A 26,373-nucleotide genomic window follows, 5' to 3' on the forward strand; every position below is an offset into this window, starting at 1 on the left:
GGCATACACACAGACAGAATATTATACACATAATAAATAAATAAATAAATAAATAAATAAATAAATAAATATTTTCAATGAAAAAGGATGTTGAGATAATGAAACCTACTCTTGCATATGGAAGAAAAACCCACAGGTTTTGTTTTTGTTGTTGTTTGTTTGTTTTTTATTGGTTTTTCGAGACAGGGTTTCTCTGTGGCTTTGGAGCCTGTCCTGGAACTAGCTCTTGTAGACCAGGATGGCCTCGAGATCTGCCTGCCCCTGCCTCCCGAGTGCTGGAATTAAAGGCGTGCGCCACCACAGCCCAGTTTTAACCTTCAGATTGTGTCAAAAATATTTGGTGACAGTGGTAGTGACGGCCCAACGGCAGGAGCCAATAGCATGCAGATCCCAACAAAGCATTGCAAGCCGGGCGGAGAAGTGTGAGCCTCTGCGGCTCCCGTAGCTGGGTACGGCTTGCCCGGTGTCCCACGTGCTACTTCCGGTTACACTGGGACTCACGCGTCTAAGCTGCCGCGGGGACTGGGCAGTGACTGACGGAGGCCTGCGATTTCCACCAGCTGCTCGCCTGGGAGCCCGTCTGCAGCCACCATGTCGGGCAGGAACAACAACAAGCTGCCCAGCAACCTGCCGCAGTTACAGAACCTGATCAAGCGGGACCCGCCGGCCTACATCGAGGAGGTGGGACGGGGACCCGGCTCCCTGGGGTCCTCCCGGAGGCTTCCGGGACCCTCGGGAGGAGAGCGGGTGTGGGGAGGGAGCGTTCCTGAGGACTCGTTTCCCACCGCTGGCAAACCTGCCGCCCTGCGGGTCCCACAGCCACTGAAACACACTTTAAGACCTGTTGCCTCCGGGTTTATGCAGCTGCCCCGCCGAGGTGCCGAGGGCCGAAGAGGCTGCGTCCCAGACACTCTTCATTAGTCCCTGAGATTTGATGAGTCGTGTTTAATTTAAAGGTGCTGTCCACAGACGGCCGCTCCCGAGTGCCCCAGGCTCTGCCAGGAAGAGCAGAGAGTTTCAGATGCCTGGGCCACCATCAGAAACTTAGAAGGTGCAGTTAAGCCAGGGTACAAACTCACTGGGAGGGAGCCAGCTAGAGTTGAGATGCTATGGGAAAAGATGAGGTCGGAAGTGACATTAGGCCCACGCTGTGAGGGACTTAGCACTTCAAGTGTGTGAACTGAGAGGAGACGAAATGAAAGGGGTGACTTTGTGTTGTTAACCTGGTAGATGCTTCAGAGCGGGTCCGTTTGTCTCGGAAGCATTAAACCCTCATCTCAGCCGGCCGCCGTTCAGTCCTTCGATCGACTCTATGCTTTTGTTTTTGAGTAGATAACTCAGCTCTTGTTTTGGCGGTTCTTATCCAAATATATGTATCTTTTCCTTGTGAATATTGATGCGAATGTTTTTGCCAGTACAGAGTACCGAACAACAAAGTGGCAACAGGCACGGCTTTCCAATGTCGCTGTCCCGTCCTTCACAGCCGATTGGATTAAGAGCCCCTGCAGCTCTTTTTCCCTTATTAGTTTTGTGAGTTAGCTTGCAGAGTGGGTGGGTTTCATTTCAACACTTTTATACATATGTGCAGTGTTTTGTTCTTATGTGTCCCCCTTCTCTGCTTCTCTTCCCAATCCTCCCTGTCCCCTTCTTACTAGTCCCCTTCCTCTCCCCAAATAACCCTTGCTATTGATGTCAAATATATCTCAGTTCCCTGCACCCCTTTAGGGTCTCTTCTTCTGGGGAGTTGACTCAGTGGTCAAGAGCACTGATTGCTTTTCCAGAGGACCCAGGTTTGGTGCCCAGCATCTACATGATAGCACATAACCATCTGTAACTCCAGTTTCAGGGGATCCCACATCCTCTTCTGGCCTCTGGACACCAGGCATACATGTAGGCAAACACTCAATACACATAAAAAAAAGAATCTCTTCCCATATTCCCTTTTCTGATGTGTCACAAATGAAAATTTAAATCTAAATTCTGCTTATAGAGGAAACATGGGCTATCTCTGAGTCTGGCTTATTTTCTTCACATGATTTCCTCCCAATGTCATGGTTTCATTGTTGCTCCTGGGTGGGGAAAAAAAGTGTGTGTACCAAATTTTCATTCCACATTCTTCTGTTGGTGAACACCTAGGCTAATTCTGTTTCTTGGCCATAGTAGGTAATGCACCAGTAAACATGAATGTGCAAGTTTATCTGGGGTATTTGATTGGATTCCTTTTGTTATATACTCAGGAGTGCTATAGCTAGGCAATATGGAAGTTCAGTTTTTAGTTTTCCATAGTGACTCTATTTCCATGAATTATACATACATACATATATATCATATATATACACACATATGTATCATAACATATATATATATATACACACACACACACATTTCTGTTTTCCCACATCCTTCCAGCCTTTGTCCCTCTTTTTCCCATGATAGCCATCCTAACTGAGGTGAGATAGTCTCAGATGATTTTAATTAATTTGCATTCCCCTGATGGCTAAGGATGTTGCATGCTTTTTCCAGATAGTTTTGGCCATTTGCATTTCTTTTGAGCGTTGTCTGTTCAGTTCGTTAGTCTGTTTGATTGGAAGATTTGTTTTGGAGTTTGATTTATATGATTCTTTATATATTCTCCCTAGCAGTCCCATGATTGGCTAGGGGGAAAGCTTGTTTCTGCTGTCTTGTAGGTTTTCTTTACTGGGCTGGTTTTCCCCTTTGCTGTACAGAACTTTTTTTAATTGCACACAAGCCCATTGATCAATCCTTTGAATTCTTTCTTGTGCTGTTGGAGTCCTTTCAGAAGGCGAATAAGACCACCTGTTTCACAGCTGACCCAAAGCTCTGGTTCTATTTTTGACCAGTTGTGTACCTAAAGAAGGTTAACAACCTTTGTATTTTAATATTCAAGAAGGTAAATACTCACCTCCTCCATTCATTTTGAGTATGTGTGCAGATCCACACATGCACACAGTTTAATATGGCAATATATTTCTAGACATGGAGAATATGGGGACAAGTAGGACGTGACTGAGCCTTGTCTTTTTGGACTTCTTCTAAGGAGGATAGTGCATGTTTAAGATAAGGGCTGGAGAAGGTGGCCCTGGGTGAGAGCGTTAGAGGAGCAGGCTGCTGACTCGTGAGTGGGGAAGCCTTTTCTGCAATGGTGGTGTGAGCCCAGCAGGTCAGAGCATTCTAGGCAGGAGTAGGACTGGCAGACTGTTGTGGAAAGAAATGAAGCAGGAACGCCTGTTATCCCTTAAGTGTAGTGTGGGGATGTAGCAAGTCCTTTAGATGGTGGTGTGAAGCGTGGCGGTCGGTCAGCAATGGGAAATAATCAAAACCAGCCTTAATTAATCAACTTTAATAAGGGAAGGGAATGGGGTAAGCTTACAGAGCCAAGGTTCCAGCGAAGAGCAGGGAAACCAGAAGGAGGGGCTTACCAAAACCCGGTTCTATTTTAAAGGTATTTCCCCCCCCCCCCCCCCCGGAACCGCCCTGGAACGGCCATGCCCCTCAGACAAGTGATTGGTCAGCTTCCCCAACAGTGGTGAGCAGTTTGGATTTGACTTTTGGTGTTTCTGGGAGCCATTGAGGATTTAAATCAACTGGGTACCAAGCATGGATAGTTCTTGAAGTTGTTCTGACAAGAAGAAGGGGAAATGGAGTGGAAGCCAGAGAGTGGAGTGGGATCCAGAGTTTCTCATTACATGGTGGAAGGAATGGCATTCAGTGAACTATGGCTAGGGCAGAGATTGAGGCGAGATTTAGGACTAAGTGGGCCGGCCAATCAAGGATAAGAAAAGGAGTCCATTTGGAAGGAGAGCAGCACTCTAAAAGTAGCATAAGGAACAAAGAGGACACATACTGACTCAGCTAAGTCAGTACAAGAAAATGCATGGTGCAAGAAAATGATGTCGCGGTGCTGGATGAAGGCGCCATCTGTGGTCCCTGGGAGAATCAGAATGGCTGGGCTACTTCAAAAGTCCTGGTTGCCCTGGCTTCACCCCCAGAGTTCTGGGGTACCGGTGTGGAGGTTAGAATGACAGGGATGAGGGAGAGAGTGGAGCTTTGGGCATTGTGATGATGGATTTGCATGAAGGACAGAATGGGCTTGGTCCTCCTCATGTCAAGGCAGACACTAGTAAGTGGGCCCTGGTTGGAGCATTGAAGGAACTGGGAACAGGATTGGGTTAGGAACGTGAAGAGTTTGGGGGCCTTCTCACTCCTGTTCGGTGGTGGTATGGGGTCAGGTGAGAAGTCAAGCATGGTGTTGGTCTTTTAACTCTTAGACTCCGAGAAACTGGGGACTAGGAAAGGCTGATGACTAAGAAGTGCTCTCGTAGCTGGGCAGTGGGCGCACGCCTTTAAACCCAGCATTTGGGAGCAGAAGCAGGCGGATCTCTTGAGTTCAAGGACAGCCAGGGCTATACAACACAGTGAAAACCTGACTTAAAAAAAAGTTCTCTCTGTGTGTGTATGTGTTGTGTTTGAATGTAATTGGCCCCCATAATCTCATAGGGAGTGGCACTATTAGGAGATGTGGCTTTGTTGGAATGGGTTTGGCCTTGTTAGAGGAACTGTGTCACTGTGGAGGTGGGCTTTGAGTTTTCCTGTGCTCAGGATACCGTCCAGTGTCTCTGTCAACTTCTTGTTGCCTGTAAGATGTAGGACTCTTAGCTCCTCCAGCACCACAGCTGCCTGCATGGCACCAGGCTCCCTGCCGTGTACTGATCCTCAGAAACTGTAGCCACCTCAGTTAAATGTTTTCTTCTGAGAGCTGCTGTGGTCATGGTGTCTCTTCACAGCAGCAGAAACCGTAATTAAGACAGTGTGTGAATGTGTGTGTGACCTTGACACACAGTTAAGCATAGGGGCTGTGGGAAGCTGGGATGTAGCTCAGCAGTGGAACACTTCTCTAGCACACTTGAGGGCCCTCAGTTCCATCCCCAGCACCACAGCCAGCAGCATATGTGAGCGACAATAACTATAGGGCGTGGACCTAAGGCTTGACTCCAGTTCCAGTTCCAGCGGTAAACTGGCGTGTTTGTTGGGTCAGACGAGGCCGTGTGTATCATGAGCCTGGCACAAACGAAGTGCTTAGTAAGTGGAAGCTGCGGCTTTATTCTTGTTCCTTCTGTCTTTTACCCTTGGGTTTGTTGTTTCCGGGATGGGGTCGGGTAGGCAGGGGTTGGCGTATGCACACATGTGCCTTGTGTGGAGGCCATGGGAGGATGTTGGGTGCCCTAGATTCTCATTCTGCCCAGTGTCATCCTTTCCCTGGTTCTGGAGTTAAGCTAGTATTCGGTACGCCCCAGAGATCCTGCTGTCTCCATCCCTCACACAGGTGTTTGCATGGGTGCTGACATCTGAATTCAGGTCCTCGGGCTTACACAGCCAGCACTCCCAACTACTGAGCCATTTCTCCAGCCATGTCTTTGGTGATGATGATGATTCTTGTCCTTCTTCCTCTCCCCCTTCTTTTTTTTTTCTAACTTTAAAAAGCTGTGTTGAGTGTCTCAGCTGCATGTACTATGTGCATGCATCCCTGTTACCCTCGGAGCTTTGAAGAGGGCGTCTGATCCCATGGGACTGGAATTGTGATGGTTGTGAACCATTGTGTAGGTGCCGGGCAGTGAGCCAGGCCCTCTGCAAGAATAAGTGCTCTTAACCGCTGAGCGCTCTTGCGCTGTCTTTGGTTCTTAGCATCTCTGTCTAGAGCTCCAGCATGAAGCTTCAGTGGTATTTAAGAGGGTGACTGACTAGAAGGCGTCATGTCCTTCAGGTGTACTCCACACTTAGTGGCCTGGCATCTTCCTGCTGATCCAGGTGCCCTTCATACACGGGTCATGTAATGTCAATGGCAGAACAGGGCCAGAATCTGAGTTCCTGACTCCTGTTCACACCGCTCTTGTATACCTAGGTCTTTTTCTCTGTACCACTGGCAAAGGTGCGTGCCAGCTTGTTACTCTGTATAAAAGAGTGTGACAAACTGTTCTCGTTTTCCCTACAGTTCCTCCAGCAGTATAATCACTATAAATCCAATATGGAGATTTTCAAGTTACAGCCAAATAAACCCAGCAAAGAACTGGCAGAGCTGGTGATGTTTATGGCGCAGGTAAGAAGGTGATTTCTCAGTGAGACAGTGAGGTGCAGAAGTACCACCATCCCACCCCACCCCATCCCTGTGTTTTCCAGCCTCTGTGTGGAAACTTAAATTTTTCTAAAGCCTTCCCTTTTGTAGCTCTTCTTTTCTTCCTAAGATATTTTAGAGAATTTTGATGAATTTTTAACACAGAACCAACCAGAACAAAAATTAATCAAAAAAAAATTTCTTTAATTTGTCATACAGGCAGGTTCTCAGTGTGTTCCATGCATTTTGCCAAAACTACTGGAACAATGCCCTTCCCTGAGCATCTAACTGTGCTGCTGAAGTTAGGGAGAAAGGCCGCACTGAGAAGAGCCCTGCTTTCTTACAGATTGCCCACTGCTACCCGGAGCATCTCAGTAGCTTCCCACAGGAGCTGAAGGAGCTGCTCTCCTACAACCACACCGTCTTGGACCCGGATCTCCGCATGGTAGGAGAGGTCAAAGGTCCCGTGCATGCGATGAGGGCGAAGTGAGAGCACCTCCAGTGAACGTCTCTGCAGCGCCTGGGGGAGCAGATGGGACGTGCATGCTGCGTTTCCTCGTTTGATTAACTTCACCTTCAGTATGTTTTCTTTTCCTCCCCTAGACATTTTGCAAAGCGTTGATCTTGCTGAGAAATAAAAATCTCATCAACCCATCAAGTTTGCTGGAGCTCTTCTTCGAGCTCCTGCGCTGCCACGACAAGCTCCTGCGAAAGGTGAGGGGCGGGGTCACCCCTGTGCTGCCTCTTCCTGCGCTGACACAGCCGAGCTCAGTTTATCCCTGCGCTCCCCTCTTCCTGCGCTGACACAGCCGAGCTCAGAGTTCGCGGAATTATTGACTTTTTTTGGTAGGGTGATAGATATAGCTGATCCTTCAGGAGGAGCAAACGTCATACCTTGCAGTTTAGTATTGATAACCAACACTTGCTGAATGCCGCTCTGGACTAGCCATTCATCTCAGAGGCTTCAAGTATTTGCTTATTCACAAAAACCTGAGCTAGAGATTGTTGAGATCTTTATTGTTAATGCTTCACAGACAGACAGACAGACAGGTTGAAGCACAGTGAATTACTTGTCTCAGGTCAGACAGCTTCCATGTGCAGGGCTAGACCGTGAACCCAGGCAGTCTGGTGCCAAAACCTAGTCTCTTTGTGACCACACTGTTGGATGGTTTCATGAGGGCACGCACACTAGCTGGAACCAACCTATACAATGAAAACTTTTTATTGCTATAACATTTTTCTATGCCTATATTTGCTTAAGATAAGAGCTGAAGGCTTATAAAACAAATTTCAAAAAGAAAAATTTGAGCCGGGCGGTGGTGGCGCACGCCTTTAATCCCAGCACTCGGGAGGCAGAGGCAGGCGGATCTCTGTGAGTTCGAGGCCAGCCTGGTCTACAAGAGCTTGTTCCAGGACAGGCTCCAAAGCTACAGAGAAACCCTGTCTCAAAAAACCAAAAAAAAAGAAAAAAGAAAAAAAAAAAAAGAAAAATTTGAAGTTTGTATTCATTAAGTTAATCCCTCATAGCAAATGTTAGAGAGACTGCTTCTGTTTGATTTGATCATTTGTAGCCATGGTCTGAGTTGTGAGCTACAAATGGTCCATGGGACATGTTTTGGGACTGGTGAACTGTTGTGCATTCAGTCAGATGCTTGCTCCTTTTAACAAAGAGTTAGTGACTAGAGAGATGGCTCAGTGTTAGCACTGCTGCTCTTCCAGAGGATCCAAGTTCAGTTCCACACCCACGTCAGCAGTGAGAACTATCAGTAACTTCAGGGACCTGACACCTCTGGCCTGCGTGGCACCTGCACTCATGTGCACATACCCACATGGAGTTATAGACAGTTATGAGCTGCCACGTGGGTGCTGGGAATTGAACCGGGTCCTCTGGAAGTGATCAGACAGTGCTCCTAAGTGCTGAGCCATCTCTCTATCCTGAATGTTTGCCTCCTTTGACTCTCTTCTGTTATAGAATGAAATAGGAAAAGCAAAGTTGTCCTGTATATTGGTGCGTTTCTCTCCAAGATCAGAAGTGCTCATCTGTTTCATGTGTGTGCTTTGTCTCCTCAGACTCTATACACACATATCGTGACTGACATCAAGAACATAAATGCCAAACACAAGAACAATAAAGTAATGTGGTAAGTGCCCTTCCTCTTGTGCTCAAAGCTTTGTGCTGTCTGTGCATTGAGTCCCTCATCCTCTTTGTTCCCCAGGTGCTGGCGCAGAATTTCATGTACACCATGCTGAGAGACAGAACGCGACTGCAGCCAAGATGTCGCTGGATGTCATGATCGAGCTCTACAGAAGGAACATCTGGTAATACGCACAGGAGTGTTTTCATGAGAAATAGACATACACGTGTTGTATTTTGTTTGTTTTGGAGACAAGATTTCTCTGTATAAGTTCCGGCTATTCTAGAACTCATTGTCTAGACCAGGCTGACCTCGAACTCAGAGATCTGTCAGCCTCTGCCTTCCAAGTGTTCCACCAACCGCCCAGCTGTATTTTTCATATTGTAATGATAACAGAGCTCATAGATAAGTGTGGCTTTTTGTCTTTGTTTAATCTTACACATTTTAATAGACTTTGTCGTACATTGAAAGTTTACATAAAATACAGAGGCAATCTGATATGGTTGGTCCGTTTGTCAGCTCGTTATTTGGGAAGAGGAGCCTCAGTTGAGAAGATGCCCCCCATCACATGGTCTGTAGGCAGTTTAGGTGCATCCTTAATTAGTGATGGGTGTGAGAGGGCACATCCCATGGTGGGCAGGTGGTTCTGAGTGTTTAAGAAAGCGGGCTGAGTAATATGAGGAAGAAGCCGATAAGCAGCCCCCTGGGGGCCTCTGCTTCAGCTGCTGCCCTGCCAGCTTCAGTGTGGAGTTGAGCTGAAATAAACCTCTTTTCAGCTGTGGTTGCAATTTGTTGCGAGTTTTAAACTGTGTGCGTGCGCCCTTCAAACTTGACGTCCTATTGCTGTCTTCCCCAATTACTCCTACCTTATACCTTGAGACAAGGTTTCTCATTGGAACCCAGTTGAATTCAGTTGAGCTAGTTCAGCGAGCCGGCTTGCTGTGGGGATCCCGTGTCTGCCAGCAGACAGGCCACCATGCGCCCCGACAGGAGTCCTGGATCGGAACTCTGGAGCTCATACTCGCACGAGCGCTCTCCTACCAGCCGTTCCTCCAGCTCTGCGTTTGCTGTATTGTTTTCTCCTTCCAAGTTGTTGGCATTTTGTTTTTTATTTTTTTAACACTTACCCTGTGGCACCAAATATTCTTCACATTGATGGCTTCAAGCTTTGTGTCCTAAGACTGAGCTGGAATTGTGATGAAGTTTTGTACCTATGCGGACTCATTTAGGGGGTTGTCACTTTAAGTCCTAGAACTGACCATCCTAATGTCAGAAGGACTCACTGTTTTGTGCCATTTTCTCTTCTAGGAATGATGCTAAAACTGTCAATGTTATCACAACTGCCTGTTTCTCAAAGGTCACCAAGGTGAGCTGTAGGGCTGTCTGTTGCTGAGGGTGAAGAGGAGCTGGGTGTGTCGGGAGGAGATGGCTGCCATTTACTCCGCCATGCTTTACAAATCCTGGAGTTGTGGTTGACTCCTCTAAAGCGTGAGCCAGGAAAGCGACTGTAAACAGAAACACCGTCTGACGCATGATGTTGACGGATCACGGCAGCCGTTTGCATTATATCCCCTGTGATAGCCGGCCTTCTTCTGTGGGCTCTGGTTGAGAGAAACTCAGACAGCATGTGGCTTGTCGGAAGGGCTGTGACGGCTCCTTTCTGGGGGATGCGGAGATTCTCTGCAGTCTACCTGAAGGGTGACTGTTTAGAGCCTGGTGGTCGTTTCTGTTGGTTGATTTAGTGTTTGTCAGTGGATACAAGTGTCTGAAGACGTGATTAGATGCTGCAGGCGCGGTGCCAGTGCCTTAGCTAGGCGTGTGCTGGGAGGCCCGCGGCCCTTCCGTTTGTCCAGGAGAGAGCTGGTCTCTCCTTTCATGTGGCATGTTCTGTGGCAGTTCTTTATCTAATAAATGATTGGTTTTGGGGACCCTTGGGGTGGAAACCCGGGATTGGGCTTACTCTCGAGCATGTGCACTGCCCTTGAGCTGTGTCCCTCGCCTCATTCTAGTGACGGATGTTATTGCGTCTGTGAAACAAGCGGCCCTCCCTCCCGCCCTTGGAGGCTTTTTCTTCAGACACAGCAGTCTGCGCATGTGGGGTAGAAGTGCAGGCAGAAGTCTGTTTGTTCTTGGTTGGGTACATTGACTTGTTTCTTATTGGTCTTTAGATACTGGTTGCTGCTTTGACGTTCTTCCTTGGGAAAGATGAGGAAGAGAAACAGGACAGTGACTCCGAATCTGAGGTGGGTTGAATGCAGGGCCTTAGAGGTGTCAGTTCCCTGTGTGTTGCTCCGCTGAGTTCAGGCTGTCAGACCTTTAGATGCTGAGTTTGCAGGAAGTGAGTGTCATATCTGTCCTTTCAGAGTTCTGCCGTGCTGAGGCTTCAGTTTAAAACTTATTCCTCTTATTTATTAGCAATACTGACTAAAATGTGACTCAGATTCACTCGCCCCTGGTCTGCGCTCTGATCTGTTTCTGCCTGTTCATATATAACCTTGGAGGAAGAGAAGATGCTGGCAGTTTTGGGGTGGTCCCAACATCACAAACGTAGGAAAGAGGAGCATAATATTGTGGTGTCTTTAAAATCAAGGTTTGTGATGAATAATTCCTTCGAAGAAGTAAAAAGATCTATTCTAGAAACACATACATGCAGGACTAGAGCGGTGCCCTGGGTGACAGGCACTTCCTGCTCCTGTAGAGGACCAGAGCTAGGTTCCCAGCACTCAGGTTGGACACACACAGCTGTGTGTAACTCCAGCTCCGAGGGACTGAACACCCTCTCTGTTCTCCGCAGGGATCTGCAGGGACGGGTGCACGCACACACACACAAATACAAATAAAAAATTTTAGTATTGTGGTAACTAGACCAGGATCTCCTGGTAACAACTCACCATATTTCATGGTAAAAATTTGAGATAATGTAGACAGAGTAAGGGGTTTTCTTGACTGGGTTATTTCTGTCATATTTCCTTCGTTCAGTAACCATTTTGTTTGCAGTGCATTTATGTTTGTACAGAAAGTCCCGTGTAAGCATTCAGAAGCTGGAGCATATGTACACACTGCAGTGTGCTTTGTGTGTCAGTGTGTGCAGATGCATTTTGTTTAGATCTGTGAATATTCCAGAATATTCCAGAATATGAATGTATTATACTTTAAGCATTCTTCTATTGATGAATACATTTCCAGTTTCCTACGAATAAAAGCAACATTGTATCTGGATGTCATACTGAGATGAAGGGTGCAAGAATCATTGCTGTAGAGAAAATGTGTGCTCTGTTTTTGCACATGTGTGCTGATTTCCTGATTTTTAAAAGGTTGTATTCATTAGTGGGTGTGTGAAAAAAGTCTAAGAACCAAAATTAGGGGCCAGAGAGGTGGCTCAGCTGATACAGGCACTCGTGGGGCAATTCCATTGACCTAAACTGAGTCTGTAGAAGCCATGGTAAACAACCAGACTCGTGTAACTCTCGTGCACATGCTCACCTACAGACACACACACATACACATAAATAAAAATTAAATCTTTAGAACAAAACAGAATGTAGCTGGGAGGCCTGTACGCTGCTCCTGTGCAGATTTTCCTTGTTCCCAGTTTCCCAGTGTAGTTTGTTTTTAGGATGAAGGACCCACAGCAAGAGACCTGCTGGTGCAGTATGCCACGGGGAAGAAGGGCTCCAAAAACAAGAAGAAGTTGGAGAAGGCAATGAAGGTGCTGAAGGTGAGGCCCGTGCCTGGAAACTGCAGCCGGGATCCTCAGAGTGTGGAGTGTGCATGGGTTTTTTGTTTTTTTGTTTTTTTTTTTTTTTTGCCTGCCAAGGTTTTAAGAGAGAGAAAGAGCATTAAAAACAAACAAACCTTAGAAATGGATGGTGAGTTGTAAGTACTGATATTTTAGATAAATAGGTTATATTCAGCTCTGACAAAAATGGTTTGAATAAGTTTGATTAAGTTTACTCTAACTAGACATGGGTTCTTAGAAAAAGTTTGGTATTTGGTGATGGTTTTTCCAAATAATGTTAGTTTAATCCCCATGGAGTCTGTGCCTGTGCATGCATGTGAGGGTAGCTTATTTGTGTGGGGGTTAGTATGTGCACGTGTTTGTGCATGCATTCACGTTTGTGCAGGTGCACGTGAACACAGTGCAGGTTGCCGAAGATTGATGTTGGGTGTCGGTCAATCACTTCTGCACCTTACTCTTTGAGAAAACATCCCTTCTGAAACCTGGCTAGCCTGGCCAGTCAGTGAGCTCCTGGAATCCACCCCTCTCTGCCTTCCCAGAGCTTGAGTTATAAAATACACCACCACATCCCTCTTGGTGCTGAGATGCAAACTCTGGTCCTCATGCTCGCATGGCAAGCACTTGGCCAACTGAGCCATTTCCCTAGCCTCTATGTGGTGCTAGTATTTGCATCTTTAAATTTCTGTCTCACACATTTTCATAGCTGGTATATTTTCAAAGCTTTTTTGTTGTTGGTATTGTTTGTTTGGTTTGGTTTGGTCTTTTTTGAGACAGGGTTTCACTATGTAGGTAACTCTGGCTGTGCTGGAACTTACTCTATAGACCAGGCTGGCCTTGAACTCAGAGATCCACCTGCCTCTGCCTTCAAAGTGCTGAGATTAAAGGTGTGCACCACCACATCTGGCTTCTTCCAAATGAAAAGAGATTTTTAAAACAAGATTTTCTTTTGAGCTAGTGTAATGGGGGCAGGGAAATGACTCAGTGGATAAGAACTCCGCTGTGCAAGCATGACCACCTGAGTTCAGACATCTAGCACAAGCCAGATGTGGCTGCGCACATCTGTAAGCCTAGGTCTGATGGGACAGGAGACCGGTGAGTCCCTGGAATTGGTAACCAGACAGCCTTGCTAGAAGCAGCAAGTCCAGGTTCAGTAAGAAACCCAGTCTCAGCGAGACAAAGCACTGACGCACTCCCCTGCTGGGCACATAGCTCACAGTCGAGGACTGGCTGATGGCTTCAGGACACAGTCTAGGACTGGCTGATGGCTTCAGGACACAGTCTGAGGACTGGCTAATTCATGACCAAGGGGTTTTGATTGGGTTTCTGTTCTCTTTCAGAAACAAAAGAAGAAGAAGAAACCAGAAGTGTTTAACTTTTCAGCTATTCATTTGATTCATGATCCCCAAGGTACCATAATTACTGCTTCTGAGTTCCTTGTTGGCCTTATCACTCCCTGTTAACTTACTACTCTTGAGACCAGTTTTTTTTTTTTTTAATTGAGTTTCCTAGGAAACTGGGTAAAGTACAGATTCTGGTTCATTAGGGTGTGGGTGTGGCTTTGGAGTCTGCACTCTCAAGAAAGTCCTAGTAGATTGGAAAACTGTATCCACTATAGAGGTTGGTGCCCAGCATCTCAGGAATCTGTGTTTAGGAATATGTGTGTACACACATACCCAAATATGCACGAAACAACAATTAATGGAAAAAGGCCGGGAAAGGTATATGGGAGGGAAGGGGAAATGATGTGATTATAACCTCAAAAGATAAAAGAAATTATTTTAAGTATATATCTTAGGAATCCAGGGCTCTGAAGAGTTGCCGTAGCGACTAAGAGCACTAGCTGCTCTTGCAGAGGACCCAAGTTTGCTTTCTGGTACCCACATCAGATGGCACACAATGCCAGCCTGGCTTTAAGGGATCCAACACCTTCTTCTGGCCTCTATGAATGTGTGTACACATGTGCATATACATAAATAAAAATAAGTAACTAGTCTCTAACAAGTGTTAAAAATCACCTTGAGTGTTGGCACAGCACTCAGGAGGCAGAGGCAGAGGCAGACAGATCCCTGAGTTCTGCGGGCCAGTCTGCTCGACACAGTGAGTTCCAGGGCAGCTAAGGTTATGTAGTGAGACCCTGTCTAAAAAAAAAATAAAACATCTTGGGAACTCTTAAGATGAATTTGGGGTATCGTATTTGATCTTCTCACTGATGTAACTCCTCATGCTGTGCCCTTTTCCCTGTGCCTGTTAAATGCTGTCTGCAGCCATGAGCCCACCGATCTCTGATTCTTTCCTTCCAGACTTTGCGGAGAAGCTTCTGAAGCAGCTAGAGAGCTGTAGGGAGAGGTTTGAAGTGAAGGTGATGCTCATGAACCTCATCTCCAGATTGGTGGGGATTCACGAGGTGCGGACTGTGCGGCTTCTCGGGGTGTTAGCAGTTACGTAGAACAATGTTTCAGTTTTAATCCTCAAGCCCTTTGCACAGTTAGAATCGGCAGGGAATCCAGCCTTCTTGTCTGAAAGCAGCTGCTTTTATTTACCACTGATTCCTCTCCAGCGTGTGTGGGTACTAACCTATGCACATTCAGTTCACGTGGAGCCATCACGTGCTCGCTCTTGTTACTTTCACAAGTAACAAGCGTGTTCCTGAGCCAGGATAAACTACATACTTCTATTGATTCTTGCTGCTTTTCAGTGTGCCTAACCCTTCCTGATATTAACTTCCAGGTGTCTCTGGTAGGGGTTGTACGTTTGCAAAGATGGGAGCCCTGGGTATTTCTTTGGTATTGAGTTATATTGCAAGAGCTCCTTGGTGGTGTTTGAGTGGTGTACGTGTGAATACTTTCAGAGTAGCTACCTTTAAAAAGGTTACTAAAATTTTAGGTCACAAAGAAGTGACCCTTGAAAGTGTTCTCTTAACTGCTTTGTTTTTTTCTCTTTTGTGTATGGGGGTTTTGCCTGCGCATTTTTATGTAATGCATATGTTCACTGCCCATGGAAACCAGAAGAGAGCATTGGATCCTCCGGGACCGGAGTTTCAGATGGTTGTGTGTCACCATGTGGGTGCTGGGAGTGTGAGGTTCTCCAGAAGAGCAGCCAGTGCTCTTAAGGATTGAGTCATCTCCAGCCTGGTTTTCTGACATAGATGTCATGACTGGTTCTGTTCTGAGATTGTTCAGCATGTTGGTTTCCTTGATTACAGATACATAGTTCAGAGTTCTTCCTCCAGTGTGGTTGGATGAGAGTAGAGTCGGACTGTCAGTTTGTGACAGTCTGACAGCACTAGGGCCACTCAGTTTTACCCTTCTCTGTCTCCAGGGACTTTAGGACCAGTGTTGGTCCTGGTCTGGCTCCCCTTCTGTGAACACCAAGACAGAGCTCTGTAGCCAGGCCAGGGTCAAAACTAGAAGAGTGCTGGGTTTTGTTAGCCTTTCCCCGCTTTATCTGCTCTTTCTCTCTCACATGGTAAAGATAAGAGGATAGTGCTGGGGAGAATATTCTTTCCCTGGGTTACTGAAGCGCATTGAATTTGCCTGTAGTGAGATTGCTTACTGACTCAAATAGTCAAAGTGATTCCCAGTGCATTTATTTTGGTGATGAAATGTCATGCTTAAGTTTCATAAATATTAAAGTCAGTACATTCTTCTCTCCACAGCTTTTCCTCTTCAACTTCTACCCTTTTGTGCAAAGGTTTCTGCAGCCCCACCAGAGAGGTAACCTGTGTGTCTGATCCTTGGCTGTGACCTAATAAGTGGCTAGTCTGTTCTAGCGTCGTTAAGGATAGATGGCCTTTGTGTTTTATATAGAGAAAGGAAAAATGGAAGGCTGAGGTTGGAGGATCAGGACACTTCAGGTCAACCCTAACCACACACACACACACCTATAAAAAAATGGTAAAGATAAATTCTTGATTGTAAGTCTTTTTGTAATATAAATTCTGTCAAAAATTCTAGTTTGGGGGCTGGAGAGACGGCGCCTAAGTTAGGAGCACTATACTACTCTTGCAGAGGACCTGTGTCCACTTCCCCACCCACATGGTGGCTCACAACCATCCATAACTACAGTAGGAGATCTTCTGCCCTCCACAGGCACCAGGCATGCATGTGGTACACACACACATGTGTAGGCAAAATATCCATACACATAAAAAAGAAATAAATTGTAAAAAAGAATCTAGTTTTCCCCTTTAACTGTAGCGTTGTGGTAACGAGCCTTTGGTTACTGGTCTCCATGGCCCTGTGTGCCTTCTCAGTTAGCAATGACACAGAAGCAGGGAAAGATGGTTGCTTGTTTTGTCTAAACGGGAAGAAAGTGGACATTTGAACATCTGACATGAACCTTGCACTATGCTAAGTGCTTTCTGTAATCACTCGATGAAATTGATAAGTGGCCTCTTTAAAGTTCAGAAAGTGACCACGGTCATTCAAATGAGTGACAGGTCAGCTTTGCCTCTTTCCCAAGGGCCTCCTTTGGTTTTTTGTTTTTGAAGCAGGGTCTCTAGCCCAGGCTGGCACATCAGAGGGCCTCCTGCTTGGGCCTCTCGTGGGCTCCACTTAGAGGCATGAGCCATGTGCCTGGTCCAAAGGCCTGTTCTTTCCATGCACTATGCAGCCTCTTGGAAGAGAGTGTGTTCATACATGTGCGCTTGTGTCTGTCCAACAGATGTTTGTTTGCTGACTTATTTGGTTAGTTTGCTGCTTGAGACCGGATTTGGTGTGTAGTCCCGGCTGGCCCCAGTCACGGGGTCCTGCTGTCTCTGCTGCCACTTCAAAGTGTTAGGACTGTAGGTGTGAGCTGCCACACAGAGCCCCGGAGCAGTGCGCCTGTTAGACACTGAGGTTATGGTGACCGTAAGGCAGAGTCCTTGACAGCGTGGTGTATAATATCCAGGTCAAAGGTTTGGAAGAGAAAAGCAGAGTAAGGGCAATGGTGGGTATGGGGGCAGATGCTCTGTTAGCCTGTGCGATCATGGAGGACGGAACAAAGGACCTGAAGGAGCCAAGAGGTGAACCCAGCACATAGGTAGGGGTTGGTCTTTGGGTGAAGTAAGTTAAGCGATGGCCATGTGATAACTGAGTTGGCTTGCCATGTTGCTGTAGTCCTTGGAGGCAGATGATAATGTGTGTGCTTTCTTGTCTCTTGTGCTTTCAGAAGTCACGAAGATCCTTCTGTTTGCTGCACAAGCCTCTCATCACCTGGTGCCTCCAGAGGTGAGAACGCGCCATGACCTCCAGAATAGGGATATGGAGAGCGCGCACACACACACACACACACACACACACACACACACACACAAGTGTAGTGCGGTGCTGCCTCCCAGTTCCAGAATGTGCAATGCTGCTGCTGGGCATATTAGGGTTTCTTCCCAGAGTTGCTGTCTCTCCTATCCCCTTTCCATGAACAGAGGAGACCTAACTCCTCAGGAGATATAATAGAAGTTAGCTATACAGTTCATAGAAGGGGAACAAGCTGAGGATTCTGACTTTAACAACCAAATTATATGTCTAGGAAGATCCAAGAATATTTATAACTTCACAGTGATTATTGTTTAAGCTGATAATTCTTTGATCAACATTGAATTATCCTGTGTCAAAGCAAAGTTTTGTTTTGATAGTGCCATTTTTAAAAACAATGTAATGGAATATGTGCAGTAAGAAAGCAGAAGTAGCTGAGCACCAGCACTTGGGAGGCAGAGGCAGGCGGATCCCTGAGTTGGAGGCCAGCCTGGTCTACAGAGCGAGTTCCAGGACAGCCAGGGCTGTTGCATAGAGAAACCCTTTCTCTGAGAAAACAAACAAAGCAGAAGCAGGGAGGGGAGATGGTTCAGTGGTGAGAGCACTTGCTGTTCTTCGGCGACCCAAGCTTGGCTCCTTGAACCCAAGTTGGAGAGCTCACAGTCTGCCTGTTACTAGCTCCAGCTGCTCTGGTGCCCTCTTCTAGCGTCCGAGGCCACCAGCACACATGGCATACACACATAAGTAAAAACCAAGATTCTTTAAAAGGGAAGCAGAAGCCTGACTGTTTGGGAGAAGGGAAGAAGCAGAGGTGGGGGAGGATGCTTCAGAAATGAAGTCTAGCAAAGGAATGGCCCGAGTGTAACAGTGCCCACGCTGGCAGTGAACATGTTACTTTGTACACCAACCTAAAACATGAATGTTAAAAAAAAGGAAAACTGTGTTATAAGCCAGTCATAAGGCTCAGTGGGTAAAAGTACTTACCACAAAACCATGACAACATGGGTTCAATGCCTGAGCTTACTTAAAACTAGATGCAGTTGTGGGCATCTGTATTCCTGTATTCCTGGCACTTCTGCCAAGAGATGGCTGTAGAAGCAGGAGAATCTCCTCAAAGAGTAAAGGCTGGCCTGGAGTGTTGAGGTCAGAAATGAGAGACTTGTTTCAGAGAGGGATAAGATGAGAATTGGCTTCTGCAAGTTCTCCTTTGACCTCCACACATATGCCCTGGTGTGCACTCAGGTGTGTGCACACCCACACACTAAAGTATCAGAATTTTACAAAAGGAAACAATGTTAGAGGACATTGTGTCCAATGCTGGTAACCTTCCCCTGAAGTATAACCCAGAGTACTAAGTCCCTCACTTGCCTGGGTTTGGTTCTCAGCTCCCATCCTGGAGCTGGAAGGCTGCTTTCGCTGAGGACTGCTCTGCTCTGGAAGCAAGGGCCTCTCACCCGACTCACCTCTTTTGTTTCCAACTCAGATCATTCAGTCGCTGCTCATGACGGTGGCCAACAATTTTGTTACTGACAAGAACTCTGGGGAAGTCATGACTGTAGGGTACGTAGAGCATGCGTGGGACTGTGGGTGGGTTTAACAGACCAACATGGAGCTGTAGCTTCGGCCTCTGGAAGAGCATTCTTCTCAGGAGGCTTGGTGTTTTCATTCTATTGGTCAGAATTCTAAGGAGGGACTCAGATCAAAAATACTTGTCCTTGTGATCAGCATGTGATGGTTGTGTCGGGACTGTTTACCAATCCCATGAAGTTCCCTTACACTGGGACAAGTGGTTGTTAGTCACTCTGAAGAGAGGCTGGAGAACTTCTGCAGTCCTCTGGGTGACTCAAAGGGCTATGTGTGGTATACTAAGCAGTTACTTTGTATCTCCCGTGCAAACTGATGCTGGGAGAGCAGCCCTAAAGACCTTTAACCCTTCCAAGCCGACTTCCTGCCTTCTCTTTAGAGTGGGTGAGCAAATGCTGCCATGATTTGTTGTGCCCAACACTGGTCCTTGTTACACTGGCAGAGCAACTGTGACTGTTGGGAATATCAGCCTGGACGGCTGTTCACGTTCTTTCTCTGCCACGCTATAGGTTTAGGGTCCTAAGCCTGTGAAATCCAACCTGTGTTCCTTTTGATTTTTGAACATAAAATTACTCTTTTATTTTAAATTTACTTTTCCTTTTCCAGAATCAATGCTATAAAGGAAATAACAGCTCGATGTCCTTTGGCCATGACTGAAGAACTTCTCCAGGACTTGGCTCAGTACAAGACACACAAAGATAAGAGTGAGTTGCCTGTCGTTCTCTGGGCCAGCGGCACAGCTGTCTCGCCTTTACCTCTCAGTGGTCTTTGCTTCAACATTTCTAATTAAAGGTGGTGTTTTATAGACGTAATGATGTCTGCCAGAACTTTGATCCATCTCTTCCGGACACTGAACCCTCAGATGCTGCAGAAGAAGTTCCGGGTAGGTGAAGCATACTTGGGGTGGTCTAAAGATTGTGGTCAGACATGAGGGCAGTGCCTGCTGGTCACATGATGGATGAGCGATGCTTCATGGGGAGTGTGCGTGATGTGTGGGTTCTGTTCTTCAAGCTTAGGACGCCATTGATTGAATTCCTTGGTCCTCAACCCATGTGGCCAACATGCGCTCTGTGATGAGGCTGAGTCCTAACGGTGTGCCGGCTTTCGTACTTGACAGTGTTGATGCTGTCGGCAGGCTGGCATCTGCAGTGCCCGTCAGCAGCTGATGCACAGCCCAGCCGGGTGCCGCCTATTGGCAGAGAGGGAAGCTTTGTAACACAAAGAGGTGGCACTGCTGAGACTTAAAGCCAGAGCAGTTATTCTTCACAAAAGCCAGTTTCTCGGTTTAGATCCAAAGACAGTGAGAAGTGAACTGCGTTCTGCCTGGGATTACGCTGTTGACCTGATGTGTAAGCAGGTTCCTCTCACCCTAGAGGGCCTTTCATTATGAACGTTCCTTTGAATCTAAGCATCTGAATTTTAAATAATTTTCTCTTGTAGGGTAAACCTACTGAAGCCTCCATTGAAGCAAGAATACAAGAATATGGAGAGTTAGATGCTAAAGATTACATTCCGGGAGCAGAGGTTCTAGAGATTGAGAAAGAAGAGGATGCAGAAAATGATGAAGGTTCATTTCCCTTGCCTTGCCTTTTGCTGGGAATTGAACCCAGGCTCTCACTTATGCTACAGAAGATCTGGCCCCTGAAGCTACCTGGCAAGATCAGGGTGCTTATGAGTGGTTGTGTAAATGCTGGACCAAAGAGCTATGATACTCTTGTGTCCTGGAAGCCTCTTGAATGAGGTGTCTTCAGGTTCTTTCGTATCCGGAAGCCTTTTCTGTACTCCAGGTCACTGGAGTTGTTTCTCCTATGTCTTGAGTACATTAGGTGAGTTAGTCATATGCATGCTTCAGGCTCCAGTTAAATGTCCAGGCACAGTTCTGATGGACAGCAAGGGGATGCTGGCGGCTCTCCATGATTCGGTGCAGGCTGTGTTTCCTGGCACGTGACTTAACTCAGAGTCTGTCCCTCTGTCTGTTCCTCTTTGAGCTGTAAGAATTAGATAAGTCACTGTTAGGTTTTGGCTATTAGTAGACACTCGTTGCTGATTAGCTCACCTTGTTGTGACTGCCCGACCTGAAGAGGTGGCTGTGTCAGTGAGTTCTCTTTCACAGACGGATGGGAGAGCGCCAGCCTCAGCGGGGAGGAGGAGGAGGGTGAGTGGGTGGACGTGCACCACTCTTCCGACGAAGAGCAGCAAGAAATTGTAAGTCCACGTGACCTCTCTCAAGGGTGTCACTCTGCCAAGATGCCATGTTTACTGGGCCATGTTAAAATTTAAATGACTGAGCTGTCACTTGAGCTGGTAGCCATTTTCCTTTTGGCTGTACGCTTTTCCAGGCCAAGAAGCTGGACAGCATGCCCATGGAGGAGCGGAAAGCCAAAGCTGCAGCCATCAGCACAAGTCGGGTTTTAACACAGGATGACTTCCAAAAAATCCGCATGGCTCAGATGAAGAAAGAAATGGATGCTGCCCCCGGGAAAGCCCAGAAAAGGAAATACATAGAAATCGACAGCGACGAGGAGTCCAGGTGAAAGTGGCCCACGCCCAGCTCTGCAGTCGCTCGCTGCAGTGGAAGAAAGCATCGGGGAAGAGCTCACCATCATTTCGTATTTTTTATCCCCACCACAGGGGTGAATTGCTGTCTCTTCGGGACATTGAACGCCTTCATAAAAAGCCCAAGTCTGACAAGGAGACAAGACTAGCAACCGCCATGGTGAGTGAGGCGTACCCTTCCCCACTGTAAACAGGAGGTGGATAGGAGTCTTAGTCCCCAGTGTGTGTAGCTGTAAGCTTCCTGGTCCATGCCAGCCCGCCCTCCCTCCATCCCTCCCTCCCTCCATCCCTCCCTTTAAAGGTATAATTAACATATAACAGTTGAATTAGGTGTTTTTTTGTTTTGTTTTAAGGCAGGCAGGATCTTACATAACCCACACCCCAGGCTGGCCTAAAGCTTTAGTTGAGGATGACCTTTGGATTCCTGACCCTCCCACCTCTACTCCCCAGGTGGTTTACAGACCTGTGCCTTGCTTAGCTTATGCAGCTCTGGGAAAAGGACCTGGAGCCTGTGCCTGCTAAGCAAGCATTCTACCAACGGAGTCGCACCCCAGCTCTAATTAGAGGGGAGCTTTTGTGGTCTGTTTTTTGGTGTACTTTTTATTATTTTGAGACAGGGTCCCTCTATGTAGCTGTCCTGGAACTCTCCATATAGACCAGGCTGGCTTGAACTCAGGTCACCCCTCACGTGCTGGGATTAAAAATGTCCCCTCCACACCTGACTGAGTTTTGACAGCTGTATTTAACCCTGTGACTACCACCCAAAACAAGATGTAGAGGACAGAAATGCAGTCTTGCGTGCTCATGGATCAGAATGCTTAGCACATTGATTAAAGCAATAGAGAAATGTCACAGTCAGAGTGGGCCTGCGGCTTGTGCTGTTGCACATGTTTGTGCGGTGACCACGCGTCTGCTGCTTTCTGTGCCTTGGCAGCAGCCCCTCCTCACTCTCGCATTCTGTGAATGGAAACTCTGTGGGCAGTGAGAGCCGTGTGCTTTCTCCCCCGCTTTTCCACACACCGACCTCTTCCCCTTTCCCACCTGCCAACCCCAGCTCGGCCTCTGGAATTAGACTGCATGAGGACGTTTCCTTTCACTGAGCTCCATCCTTGTCTGCTGGATTGAGTCCCAGGGAGCAAGAGCTGCACTTTGTCTCTGTCTTGTCCTTGGCATCAAACAGAGGGGTTAGATAACGCCTGCGGTGTGTACTTGAAGAAATACTGAACACTAATCTCTTTGTACTAACAGGCAGGAAGGACAGATCGAAAGGAATTTGTGAGGAAAAAAACCAAAATAAATCCATTTTCCAGTTCCACAAATAAAGAGAAGAAGAAACAGAAGAACTTTATGATGATGCGCTACAGCCAGAATGTCCGCTCAAAAACCAAGCGCTCCTTCCGGGAGAAGCAGGTGGGTTCCGCGTGGGCCTGAGTCCAGCAACATAGACACAGCTGTGTTTTACAAGAGGGCTGCCTCTGAGGACCACATGCCGAGTGTGCTTGGGGAGGCTGGGAGCAATCAGGGTGGGATTCATGGGGTCGCCATGTGACCTGTGGGTGACCCTGGATCATCGTCTCTGAAGTGAAAGGATCAAGCTGGGTCCCCTCTGAGGTCCATTCCCATGGCCTGTGAAGTAGATTGATCAGGAGGAAGCACTGCTTGGGTGTGGACTGGCTCAGGAAGGCAGTGCTCAGCTCAGCACACAGTTGTGGTGAGTTGTGATGTCAGTGTTCTGTCTCAGAGAGCATTGTGCTTACAGCCTGTGGAATTTCTGTCCATTGTAGCTTAGCTGGTTTGCTGCCCATTTTGTTTTAAGACAGGGTCTTACTGTGTGCTTTACAGTGAAGTGCAAATGCAGACAGCCAGCAGGACCTGGAGAGTGCCAGACACTCCTCAGCCAACCTCACAACTCCACCTGCCTGCAAGGAGATCCAAACTCCAGCAGGAAGCTGAAGGCATGGAGATGTGAAATCCAGAGCTGTAGAACGCATGGATGTAGAGCCAGGCAACAGCTAACCTAGAATGGGCTTAGTACTTTTGAGACAGGGTTTCAGATGAGTATGAGTCCAGACTGGCCTTAAATTTTGTCTTTCTGACTCAGCCTGCCAGGTGCTGAAGGCATGAGTCACGATACCTGGCTTCCAAACATGTCTGCTGAACACAGCACAACAAGTTAGCACACCTTAGTGAGTAAAAGCCAGGGTGAGTGTCGGGAATTAAGGGAGATGTGTGCCTCGGCCTTGCTTGCCGTTACTACTTAAAACTTGGACTTGTTGTTTAGCCTTTCGTATTCTGGTTACCTGGGGAGGGTTAAGAATCTCGAGGGGACATCTGTACCTCCAAGTGCCGAGCAGAGCAGAGAAATGCTTGTGCCCTCCCTGAAGGCAGGTGATGCTGTTTCTGTAGCAAACGTAAGGTCACTGCAGACGTTGGTTTTGGTCTTAAACTGGATCTTAAACTCTAATTCTGCCCCATATGTGATCGTCACATGAGTCCCCATTCCTGTGGCTCGAAGAGAGTCCCATCCAGCTAGAATGCACACGTTGCTGTGGCTAGAAGAGAGTCCCGTCCAGCTAGAATGCACACGTTGCTGTGGCTAGAAGAGAGTCCCGTCCAGCTAGAATGCACACGTTGCTGTGGCTAGAAGAGAGTCCCGTCCAGCTAGAATGCACACGTTGCTGCCTTCACTTCACCTGATAGGTTTCTGACACAAAGTGATGAGGAAGTGAAAGACTGACAGCCTGGATTAACTAGGAAGAAATGCTTGTTTGTCCTGAGCCCAATACCCAGAGTTTTGACCCCTTGCTAATGTCTTCAAGTCTTTGCCATGGAAAAGAAGTCACAGTGGTGATGATGGTAAGATTGTGTTACTGGCTGGCAGCGTCGCCTTTCTCCACCGAGCCATCTGGTGAAATACTTCACTATGTGACATTTTTAGAATGGCTGTTGACCTAGTGTCTGGTAACTATGACCTAGTTGGTGTAGCAAGTGTTACTGTTGACATTTTCTTCCTCTTCTCTTGCAGCTAGCACTACGAGATGCACTTTTGAAAAAGAGGAAAAGAATGAAGTAACGTAGCAGCAAGTTACCGTTTCCTGCCATTGCTGTGTGTATCGACATGCTGAAAATTAGTAAATATTTGCTTACATTAAAAGGACAAGAGACACTATATTTTGGAAACCACAATAGCATTTGTAGCAATTTGGTATTTTTAATTTGGAGGTGGGGCTGGTGGGACTGTGAATGTAAATAGTAGTGGTGTTAAGATCTCCTTTCTAAGTCAGAGCAATAGCAAGTGCCTACTAATTGCTGCATGCACAGCTGAGTGAGCAGAGCCCCAGTGAGGGCAGGTGTATATGCTGTGTTTATAGTGAGCTTGTAAGTAGTTCCTTGTGGCTGTTGGTCCAGATTCCTGGAGTCGCTGGGCTCCTGGACTAACTGCGGGATGGGAGTCATACATGCTCTGCACACAGGCTGGTGTTACAAGAGTAAGAGGTTCTTACTTGTAATAGGCTTGCCTGCTGAGCAGGCTCCTGCTGGACAGACCGTGTTGTTTTCTTCTTTCTTTTTAGTGTTAAGAGTTGGCTAAGACCCCCTTTTTAAAATTGCCTTAAGTTTAAATAGTGATTTTGAAATATCTAGCAGGGTGCAGAGGCACACCCATAATCCCAGCATTCAGGAAGCTAAGGCAGAAGGCTCATGGTTTTAGAACCAGCTTGGAACATACTGACTTAGTTCAGGGGCAGCCTGGGCTCATAGTGAAACCCCAACCAGAAACGCAGACCCTTTGGGCTTTCCGTTTGTGTGGCCTGTTCTCTGCCGTCTGTTGTTGGGGTTTGGTTGTCTGTGCAGCCTGCTCTCTCTCTCCTCTGCCTTCGGTTGCTGTTGGGGTTTGTTTTTGTTTTGCTCTGCTGGGGATCAACCCCAGGTTCTGGTGTTTACCACTGAGTGGATTCTCTGCCCCTGAGAATTCCAGCCCCAAGTGCCTACTCTGCACTGGTTTGATCAGTTCCCTTCATTCTCAGCCCATTGTTTACCTTGTTCTCAACCAAAGCTACACGTTTTTAATGTCAGATAGGTGTGTGCAGTGGACAGTCACGCTTGAGTCCCCTGTGGGACACAGTCTGCATGCAGGCTGCTGGATTTAGAAATAGTCTGGTGCCTTTTGCCTCAGCCGTCTATGCTTGGATTGGAAGAAGGGTAGTTCTCTGTCCTTCTGGATTGGAGGAAGGGCAGTTCTCCACCCCTCGGGATTGGAGGAAGGGCAGTTCTCCACCCCTCGGGATTGGTAGCAGCTTCTGCTCTTGGCTTTCCCTTTCCCCTTTCATTGTTCTGTTGGGTTGCTGGGATCAACTTTGGTTTTATTTTCCGCTGTCACTTTTCCCCCATGGTGGCCTAGGTCCCTGGTAGGGGATTGCCCGCAGCCTCACCCCAGCACAGCTGTGGAGGAAGTGTTCAGTGCAGACTTGTGTCAGACCTGAAACAACTCTCTACTTTTCCTCTCGTGTTCCTCAGGCATCTTCTTGTGCATCAGCTCTGAAATCAGCTGCAAGAGTCCAGCTGCAGCTGTGCTCTGTGGCCTCTCAACCCCTCCTGCCCCACCTCCCAGCTGCTCACTACCACGTCTGGGCTGCTAGGGGTCATACTCAGGCCTTGGCATTTTAAATCCGGAATACCAGCTCATTGCCTCTATGGCATTAGCAGATTTCACTGGTAAAGACGCGCCGGACAAGACAGAGTCTCAGCTCTTCTCTGCCGCATCCCTGTGCTAGCCAGGTGTCTCCTGTAGTGTGGAGGGTACAGGTACAGCACATGCTCGAGCCTGATTAACCCTGCCTGCCAAGGCTGTCTGTAAATGTCACACCGCCTACCTCTCTTTTAGTAAATTGTGTTTTGGTGGTTCCCCCCTTCCTTCTTTTTTCTTATAATAGTTAAGTTGCTGTGTTTCTTTTAACTGTCAAGTTCAGTGTCTAGGCAGCTAGTTTAAAATACATG

The 26,373-nt window shown here is 47.2% G+C and overlaps 1 protein-coding gene across 1 annotated transcript; it reads left to right on the plus strand.

Moving 5' to 3' along the window:
- The first annotated feature begins 478 nt into the window (after positions 1-478).
- Sdad1 (SDA1 domain containing 1) lies at positions 479-24,564 on the plus strand. The gene is given in 23 exon segments (XM_038349707.1): positions 479-681; positions 6,011-6,115; positions 6,477-6,575; positions 6,734-6,844; positions 8,201-8,275; positions 8,347-8,383; positions 8,386-8,449; positions 9,574-9,631; positions 10,434-10,508; positions 11,882-11,983; positions 13,342-13,411; positions 14,305-14,408; positions 15,660-15,717; positions 17,156-17,214; positions 18,722-18,798; positions 19,429-19,526; positions 19,629-19,705; positions 20,263-20,389; positions 20,936-21,027; positions 21,162-21,352; positions 21,454-21,538; positions 22,627-22,788; positions 24,404-24,564. Coding segments are annotated over 23 exon segments (2,064 nt in total). The 5' UTR covers positions 479-591; the 3' UTR covers positions 24,452-24,564.
- The last annotated feature ends 1,809 nt before the right edge of the window (positions 24,565-26,373 follow it).

The sequence above is a fragment of the Arvicola amphibius genome, chromosome 1 (assembly GCF_903992535.2).
Source record: "Arvicola amphibius chromosome 1, mArvAmp1.2, whole genome shotgun sequence".
In the NCBI taxonomy this organism is placed as follows: domain Eukaryota; kingdom Metazoa; phylum Chordata; class Mammalia; order Rodentia; family Cricetidae; genus Arvicola; species Arvicola amphibius.